At 34.5% G+C, this 9,563-nt stretch overlaps 1 protein-coding gene across 1 annotated transcript; it reads left to right on the top strand.

Moving 5' to 3' along the window:
- Positions 1 to 1,440: 1,440 nt before the first annotated feature.
- Positions 1,441 to 9,291, top strand: LOC110925691 (putative receptor-like protein kinase At4g00960). The gene is made up of 7 exons (XM_035986555.1): positions 1,441 to 2,347; positions 6,123 to 6,275; positions 6,471 to 6,580; positions 7,436 to 7,646; positions 7,868 to 8,105; positions 8,668 to 8,818; positions 8,962 to 9,291. The coding sequence occupies exons 1-7, from the start codon at positions 1,477 to 1,479 to the stop codon at positions 9,289 to 9,291; spliced, it is 2,064 nt and encodes a 687-aa protein (XP_035842448.1). The 5' UTR covers positions 1,441 to 1,476.
- The last annotated feature ends 272 nt before the right edge of the window (positions 9,292 to 9,563 follow it).

The following is a 9,563-nucleotide window of genomic DNA, read 5'->3' as shown; positions in this document are numbered from 1 at the left end:
AAAATTATACAATTTCTAAACTTTGAAAAAAAATACATATAAAACTAACCGAGTTAATTACATAGTTAGTCCCTGTGGTTTGCACAAAATAATATACTTAGGTACTAATAGTTTAAAATCACCTTCTAGGGTATTAACTTTTCATTTTGTAATATTTGGAGGTATTAACTTCTAGGGTATTAACATAGGTGATCCCTGTGGTTTGCACAAAATAACATAATTAGGTACTAATAGAATGTGATTTTAAGCCTACAAATAACGTTAATACCCCCAAACGTTATAAAATGAAAAGTTAATACCCTAGAATGTGATTTTAAACTATTAGTACCTAAGTATGTTATTTTGTGCAAACCACAGGGACTAACTATGTAATTAACTCAAACTAACCGTAATTTCAAGTTTCAAGTAGATGTAGACCGTGGAGACGAGGTGGTGACCGGAGAAGTGATGGTGGTGACCAGAGAAGTGATGGTGGTGATCCGATTTCTCTACCATAAACACAAAAATACATAAAAATACACAAAAATTAAAGACTATAACATGTATATAACAAAAAAGAGAAGAAATTTAACACAAAACAAACTTAAACTAATCGATTTCGGGCAAACTTGAGCATTTCCGTCGGTAGAGGGAATGAGTTTGGGGGGGGGGGGGAAATGAGGAAGGAGGGAGAAAATCCCGCAGCATAGGTTCTGCTGTAAATTGGGCTTTGCCGGCGACACGGTGTCGCCGCTATTGGTGGTCTTTGTCGCTGCTATTGAGTTGATCTTCCCCCAGCAGTTAGATCGTGATAAGATTTGAGTGGCTGGGGTTTAATAGAGTTTTAGGGGAGACAAGGCGTCGCCGCTAATGCCCTCTCTTGTCACCGCTATTGGTTGTTAAATCCCCAACCGTTGGATCCGGATAAGGATCAATGGCTGGGGTTTGGTTTCAGACACCGGGACGCAGATCGACCAATAGCAGCGACATTTGGCCTGTCGCCGATAATGGTATATAATTCTTGTAGTGTTGACTCTCTTGTACATGTTGTTTGAAGATGTGTACACAATGTAAAATTACCATAACGGTAGAAAACCTAGTTTGCTTAATAAAGTAGTATAGATATAGATTAACGGTATGGAGATTCAATAATGGATAAACATTGGAGGGTCTCTAAAACTTGTAAAAACAAAAGCTAATGTTATAGAAATTCAACAATAGTAAAACATTTGAGGGTCTCTAGAACATGTAAAAACTAAAGCTAATGTAATATCAGCAACTTTATAATTTAGTCATCTTGTACAGGTAATCTGAGTGGTGGTCAGGTTATTAACCAGTCAACCAATGTGAGCCGATGAATCCATGACACCACCTAACACGATTCAACGGTTATACCAAAGGAAGAATAGTAGTGTACCTTACTTTCTAGTTTTTTTTTTTAATTTAGATTCATACCTATATTTTGACCTGGTTAACAGAGAAGGCTATATATTTATCATGCAACTCCTTCACATGCATATCCTTTTTCCTCTTCACAAAAAAAAAAAAAAAATGTTCATCTTTGAAGGAAAGTTGCTGTTATTGTTGACATCTTTTATTTTCATATCTTTAATCAATACAACCACTACCTTTGCTCAACCAGATTTCCTTTACAGCTTCTGCCAAAATGCAGAAAACTATACCGCCAACAGCACGTATCAGAAAAATCTCAACACCGCTCTCTCCACCCTCCCCACCACCAACAATGGCTTTGGTTTCTACAACTTCTCCACCAGCCAAGGCAATGATACGGTCTACTCGGTCTCCCTTTGTCGAGGCGACATCAACCTCGACGTGTGTCAGAGTTGTCTTAATGACTCCATTGTTAAACTGCGCCAAGTCTGCCCAAATCAAAAGGAAGCATTTGCATACTACGACTACTGTATGCTGAAATACTCCAACCAGATTATTCTGGGAACCACTGGAACAAGGTTCTATACTCGGGGTAACCCGCGAAACATAACCGATATTGATGGGTTCAATGGTGCTTTGGCACCACTATTGAGAAAGCTGAGAGTTGAGGCGGCTGCAGGTGGTCCACTAAAGAAATTTGCATCCGACAACACCAGTGGTCCCGGTTTTTCAACGATCTATGGGCTTGTGCAGTGTACTCCAGACCTATCCGAGCAACAATGTAGTAATTGTTTGGAAAGTATAATTAATAGAATTGTAGAGTATCTTGATGGGAAACAAGGAGGAAGAATTCTTCTACCTGGGTGTAATTTTAGGTATGAGATATATCGGTTTGTTAACCAGAGTGCTCGGGTCAGCCCACCACCACCAGTCTCACAGCCAATCCCACCACCATCTTCGCCAATTCAACCACCAGGTATGATTTATATTTGCTTGTATCATCTTAATCTTAAAGAAGAATATAACTTATATTAACATAAATTAATTTAAAAACAATGTTTGTATTCAAAAGATGTGGCTATAATGAACGTCTCATGCGTATCCGTGACTCGATCTACATGCAAGTTGACAAATTGACTTTGAAAAAAAAAAAGGTCAAAATGAAAAATGTGAACATATACCTGCAAATATTATTGTATCCTACTACTAGAAAAATTAAAATTTCTGACACCATTTTCCGTAGGAAATGCGTCACAACTCGCGATTTTCTACGAATTTGTGACGAACTGCATATGTAGGAAAACCACTCGTAGGAAACTGGTTTCTTACGCATTTTCTACGCATTTTCCTACCCATTTCTGACAGAAAAGGGTTGTCACAAATTGCTACACATTTTCTACGCATTTTCCTACCCATTTAACGGAAGTTAATTTTTAATTTTTGCTACACAATTGTCACGAAATTTAATTTTCTAAGAATTTGTGACGAAATGCATATGTAGTTAAACCACTCGTAGGAAACTGGTTTCTTTACGCATTTTCCTACTCATTTCTGACAAAAAAGGGCTGTCACAAATTGCTACACATTTTCTACGCATTTTTCTACCCATTTAACGAAAGTTAATTTTTTATTTTTGCTACACAATTGTCACGAAATTTAATGTTTTTTCTAGTTTTATTCTATTTATAAAACATCTGAGAGATCGGATACAAAAGCAAATAAAACTAAAAACTAAAAAAATTCAATAACATTAATCATAAATTTATACAAATTTACAAACAAATCTGAATCGCATTCCCAATCGAAATCTAAATCTGAATCGCATTCACAAATTTACAAACATAAATCTAAATTGCATTCACAAATTTACAAACATAAATCTAAATCTAAATCTGAATCGCATTCCCAATCGAAATCGAAATCTAAATCTGAATCCACTGTTCACCACCAACAAACATCGACATCCTCATCATCCGACCACCACCGTCTCTGAATACGCCACTGATTGTAGATGTAAACATGGATATAAAGTTGACTTTAAAGTTAAAATATTTAACATTTGGATAATGGTCATAATAAAATTTTAAAGTTATAGAGATATAAGTTTATCATATACCCAAGGTGATGTGTCTGAAGGATGGAATGAATGTTTTGTTTGGTGGAGTGACAGATGAGGATTAGGAGCCACGTGACTTGTTACTGAGACCTTTGTCTGATTGTTCATCAGTGACGGCTACCTCCTTTTGAAGCCTGATACTTTAATACAATCCACTGTTCACCACCAACAAACATTGACATCCTCATCATCCAACCACCACCGGAATCTGTGGATGTGTGTGACCGGAGTCACCGTAGCCGGGAGTAGTATAGCCCCTTCGTCAACACTCTACCTCTCTACGGTGTTTTTCAGCCGCCGTATGCCACCACCATAGTGTGGCGGCCGGTTGTTTTCAGTTCGGGTGGGGGAACAAGGTGCAAGGAGGTGATGGTTTGTTTGTTTGTGTGGGTTTGTGGTGTGCTGCTGCAACTAAAAGGAATTTAGGTTTTAACTAATGCTTTTGTTTCTAGAGGATTTTAAGCCGTTAGATTAAATATATGGTGAACAATGGCCATTGGATGGTGATCCATGTGAAGCTTAACTAAAGCTTTTGATTGGCTAGTTAATTATGTCTTCATTATCCTTTTCATAAAATAGAAAATGAGAATATATTACTTATATTATTATTAACTTGTTAATTAATGAAAAAATATTATTATTAATATGGTGGCACAGAAATTATATCTAGTTTTTTTTATAAATCACATTTTTCGTAAACTATACGTGATGTAATTAGATTTTAAATCTTAAACTAGTTATAAAAAATATCGCCGCGTTGCAGTTGGCACCGGTTTTTACGTTTATATACAGAATCATCTTCTATCCTGCTTCTCTCTCTCGCCTGAATCGAATCATCTTTTATATACCAAATAATAAAACATTATCTTTTTAAAAACCTTCTTTATTGCACGGGTTGAAGAAATGTAATTTTATATGTTAAATAATAAAATAAGTTATATCTATAAGAACCATATATATTGTACGGGTTGAATAAATGTAATATTATATATCAAATAATAAAAAAAATATATCTTTACCATTGTATTACACGGGTTGAATAAATGTAATGATTTTATATACCAAATAATAAAAAAAGTTATATTTTTAATATGGTGGCACATAAATTATATCCAGGTTTTTATCGTTCTAATGCTTGTTTTGCGAGAAATTAAAAGCCGTAAATTATCGATTGTCACAGCATTTTGATTGGCTCACGTATTGACCAGGTTAACAATACATATGTATAACATGGGTATACACAGATTGACCCGTGTTAAATCTGACCCGAACCGAACCGTGACCCGAGCCGAAACAAAACCGGAACCATCATGAAGCTGACGTCATCTATTTTAACTAAACCTGAATCGATCTGGAAGTATCTTAAATGAACGGTTCCTACACAATAAATTTTCCATCACAAATGCGTAGCTAGTTGCTACACATTTCCTACACAATATGGTAATAAATTTTCCATCACAAATGCGTAGCAAGTAGCTATACATTTCCTACATAATAAATTTTCCATCACAAATGCGTAGCTAGTTGCTACACATTTCCTACACAATATGGTAATAAATTTTCCATCACAAATGCGTAGCAAGTTGCTACACATTTCCTACACAATAAATTTTCCATCACAAATGCGTAACAAGTTGCTACACATTTCCTACGCAATAATTAATAATAATGTTGATTAAACATCAAAATATAATCTAAGTATAATAATAAACAATTCGTCATAAATGTGTAGCAAGTTATGGTTCCGTCGGAAATGCGTAGCAAGTTGCTACGCATTTACGACACAATACTTATAATTAGTATATTTGTCACTATTGTGTCACAAATTGCCCAAAAAAATCAAGATTTTTTTTCCGTAGGAAATGCGTAGTAAATTTATCAGAATTTGCGACACATTTTTTTGTGTAGAAAATTTCCGTAGCAAAATGAACACTTTTCTAGTAGTTTAAGAGAAAAATGCCCGCATAATCCCTATGGTCTGAGGCGCAACTTTGTAAGAGAACGTCCGACCTCGCGAACTTTTCGCTTAGTAGTGTCCAATATATAGTTTTCGTACAAAATTTTTTAGGTATATATGTTTCGACCACCCGGTTTTATAATTTTATTAGGTATATACGTTTTCGACCCCACGGTAGGAAATCTCAAGCTTCTCCATTGCCTATGGTTCGCTCCGTTTTCACCTATAGTCCTTACACATCTAAAATTACAGCTATACTCTCTAACTTTTGCACATTGGTTCTTAGGATACTTAAGCAAAACCCACTTTTTAGTGTATCCTTCAACTATATAGGTTAACTTATTCTACAAATACTTCTAATTGTAAGAAGTGTAAGAAGAATTTATAGAGTAATAAGTGTTTAATAACCTAAAACCACTACAACACCACCCAAAACCTAAACACTCACCCCCACCCCACCACTACCCAAAAACCTAAACCCCCATCCCCTAATTGTAAGAAGTGTAAGAAGAATTTTTTTTATTTATTTTTTTTTGTAGTGGGTTTTTTTAGCAGCCTTTGTACATTTCTTTCAATTAGTAGCCTTTGTATTTGATACTATTTCATAAAGTTGGTATTTGTATTGTTAAATGTTTCTAAACCTAATTATTCATCACGGCATATTCTGTCCTTTTGCAGGCAAAAAAAATAACACCACAAGAACTATGATAATCATAACTAGTGTTGTGATAGTCATTCTCATTATAATAATCACTTCACTTTGTATCATTACGAGATTCAGAAAGAAAAGAAAGCAAATCACACCTCCAACGGCTTCTGAAAGTATTCAGAGTAAGTTCTACATTTGAACCTGAATTTGTAGTTGAAACGCAAGGTTACATGTTTACATTGTCGGAAATGGTATTGTTTATTAAAACTCAACTTGAATTTCTTAACAAACATTATACCACTTGTTTAAGGTTTTTTTATACCATGCTATGGAAAATGTCGACAGAGCCACCTTTAACGACTCTTTCTTTGTAAAAGTTGGCACAGTGGAATCTTTACAGTACAAATTTGGTGTAATAAAAGCAGCAACAAATAACTTCTCTGATGATAATAAGCTTGGACGAGGTGGGTTTGGAACCGTTTACAAGGTATGAATCAATCCATGTTTTGTGACTTCCATTACAAGAGTTGCATGTTAAGCGCAACATATAAAAAAAGTTGCAATATATATATATATATATATATATATATATATATATATATAAAGTTACAGCATTTTTTGCATGTGTAATAGAAATGTTTGTTCTGAGATGCGCATATAATGTATACATGTGTGGGCGTTCGGGGGACCAAAGTGAAAGTTCATTAATTTTAACGTTATTTTACTAATTTCGTGAATATAATGTTAAAAGAGGGAGATGGTTAATCATTTATCATGTGGTGATATTGATAGCCGAAAGCGTACGTGGACTAATTGGCCTTTGTCTTAATTGTCAAGTGTTATGTGCCTTATGTCCAAGGCTTGATGCAAAATTACCATCGAGCCGGGGGTCTCACTGGAAGTAGCCTCTCTATCCCTTCGGGGTAGAGGTAAGGATGTATACATCTTATCCTCCTTAAACCCAAACTTAACTGTGTTATTGGTGTGATTTAAGAGTATGATAATATGATGAAATTTGCAATCAATTTCTAAGATATCCTCTTGCGTACGTGAAGCAATGAAAATGTAACAAATTAATAGCTTTAGTTTTAAATGTAGATAAGTTGTATAACAATAACCCCTTATTAAATTTTAGAAACTTTGAATAAATTGTTTTTGTAATTTTATATGTTTCACATTTACGAATGTCTATGTCACTATCTAATTATACGCATATAAGGTGCTGAACAACAGCACATTTTATACTTTTTTTAAATGTGGAACTAAATAAAATATTTGTGGTAAAAACTAAGAATTTTTATTTTAATTAAGCATGGATTTTATCCAACCATTTGATATCTAGGGTACGCTTGAAGGAGGCAACCAGATAGCAGTAAAGAGGCTAGCATTGGATTCTGGACAAGGTGACCTAGAATTCAAGAATGAGGTTTTGCTAGTTGCAAGACTTCAACATCGTAATTTAGTTCGACTGCTAGGTTTCAGCATAGAAGGAAGTGAACGACTTCTAATTTATGAGTTCATGTCGAATGGAAGTCTTGATCAATTAATATTTGGTATGTTCTTTAAAGCACACTTCCTCTTGAATACGACACACATCAACAGAAGTATCGTAACAATTAATCTCTAGAGATCTATGGGGTTTCATATTAGTTGGTTTACAATTGGAAAGTTCTTAACAAAAATAATGTCATTGACCTCCTAGAACTTTTGGTAGCAAAATAGCTTTGTTTATTTATCAATATTACTGATACCTTATAAATGATGGTGTTTTTAGATCGAACTGAACGTACAAGTCTTGATTGGGAAAGACGATATAATATCATCAAAGGCATTGCAAAGGGACTTTTGTACCTGCATGAAGATTCGCGCCTTAGGATAATTCATCGTGATATGAAGGCAAGTAATGTTTTGTTAGATTTACAAATGACCCCTAAAATTGCTGATTTTGGTATGGCAAGGTTGTTTAAATATGAAGAAACCCAAGGAGACACAAGCCGAATTGCTGGAACCTTGTAAGTGCACTTCCTTTATACAAATTTTGTTACGGGAACATTACGTCATATTAGATTTGTCTTAATTATGACTCATGGACCATTATGCCAGTTTTTATTCATCATCAAATGCGATCCACTTGTTGCTACAAATCCATTCATTCTCTTTTTGTAACAAAGTGTAGGCGGCTAAATCGATATACTAATGTGACTTTTCTTAAAACCATTCTTTCTTTTTTTTAACAAAGGGTGTGCGGCAATATTAATATTCTAATACAGTTTTTTTTTCTTAAAACCATATCGGTAATACTAATGAATAAAAATCTCTTCAACGAACGTGGCAACCATCTTTGTAAGCGAGTAACCTCACAACTCACAAGTATGTGAAAAGTTACAATGTGGGGTCATAATATTGAAGCTTTCAAAGCTTATACTTCTTTAAGGTTAGAGTTACCAATACCAAGGGTTGCCAAATAACATGGTAGAATGCATAATTTTGCATTACAAAGTTTTCACCATTACTTTTATATTCAAGGCATGTAAGTGTGTGCGCGCGCTAACTACTTTCCATGCACTCTTATAGCGGTTATATGGCACCTGAATACGCGATGCATGGTCAATTTTCAGTAAAATCAGATGTCTTTAGCTATGGAGTGCTATTACTGGAGATGGTAACAGGTCAAAAGATACATGGTTTTCAAAACAGAAATGGCGTAGAAGATCTTGTTAGCTTTGTAAGTATCACCTTTATTACAAACTTTATGAAACACCACATAAATACCATGTGGATCATATTTTGAGGGTAAATACTCAGTTGAATTATACTTTTTTTCTATAAACATATGAATCCTAAATACAAAGCATTAATATATTTTAGGCATGGAAAAAATGGAGGAATGGGACAGCAATAGATATAATAGATCCCACATTGAAGAGAGGAACGTGTTCATTGCGCGACGTTATTAGAAGTATTCACATTGGATTGTTATGTGTTCAAGAAAATGTTAATGATCGACCAACTATTGCCTCAATTGTTCTAATGCTTAATACCTTCTCAATCACACTTCCCGTACCATCAGAACCACCATTTTTCATGCGTAGTAACATTGATCCTGAAATGCCACCCCTGCAAGAGTACAATTCTAGATCAAGATCATCTCAAATTTCAGTAAATCAAGTTTCAATGTCCGATTTTCTTCCTAGATAAGTATCTAAAGTGAATTTGATATGATACACATAAATTGCATGGTTTCCATTAAGAAATACTATGATTTTCCCATTAGTAGTACATGTTGAAAATGATGTTCTTTTTCTTTTATATAAATGTTTGTTTTATAATGAATGTTAAGTTTCAAACACCATAATCAGGTTATTGGATGTTTTGGGTACGGATGAGAGGTGAGCCCACATGTAAGCACACTTGGGTAATATCAATGATAAAAGACAAGGATTGGTTGTTGCATATATTCTGAAGTGTTT

This window comes from Helianthus annuus, chromosome 17, assembly GCF_002127325.2.
Source record: "Helianthus annuus cultivar XRQ/B chromosome 17, HanXRQr2.0-SUNRISE, whole genome shotgun sequence".
NCBI lineage: Eukaryota > Viridiplantae > Streptophyta > Magnoliopsida > Asterales > Asteraceae > Helianthus > Helianthus annuus.
This window is presented reverse-complemented; position numbering and strand designations above follow the sequence as displayed.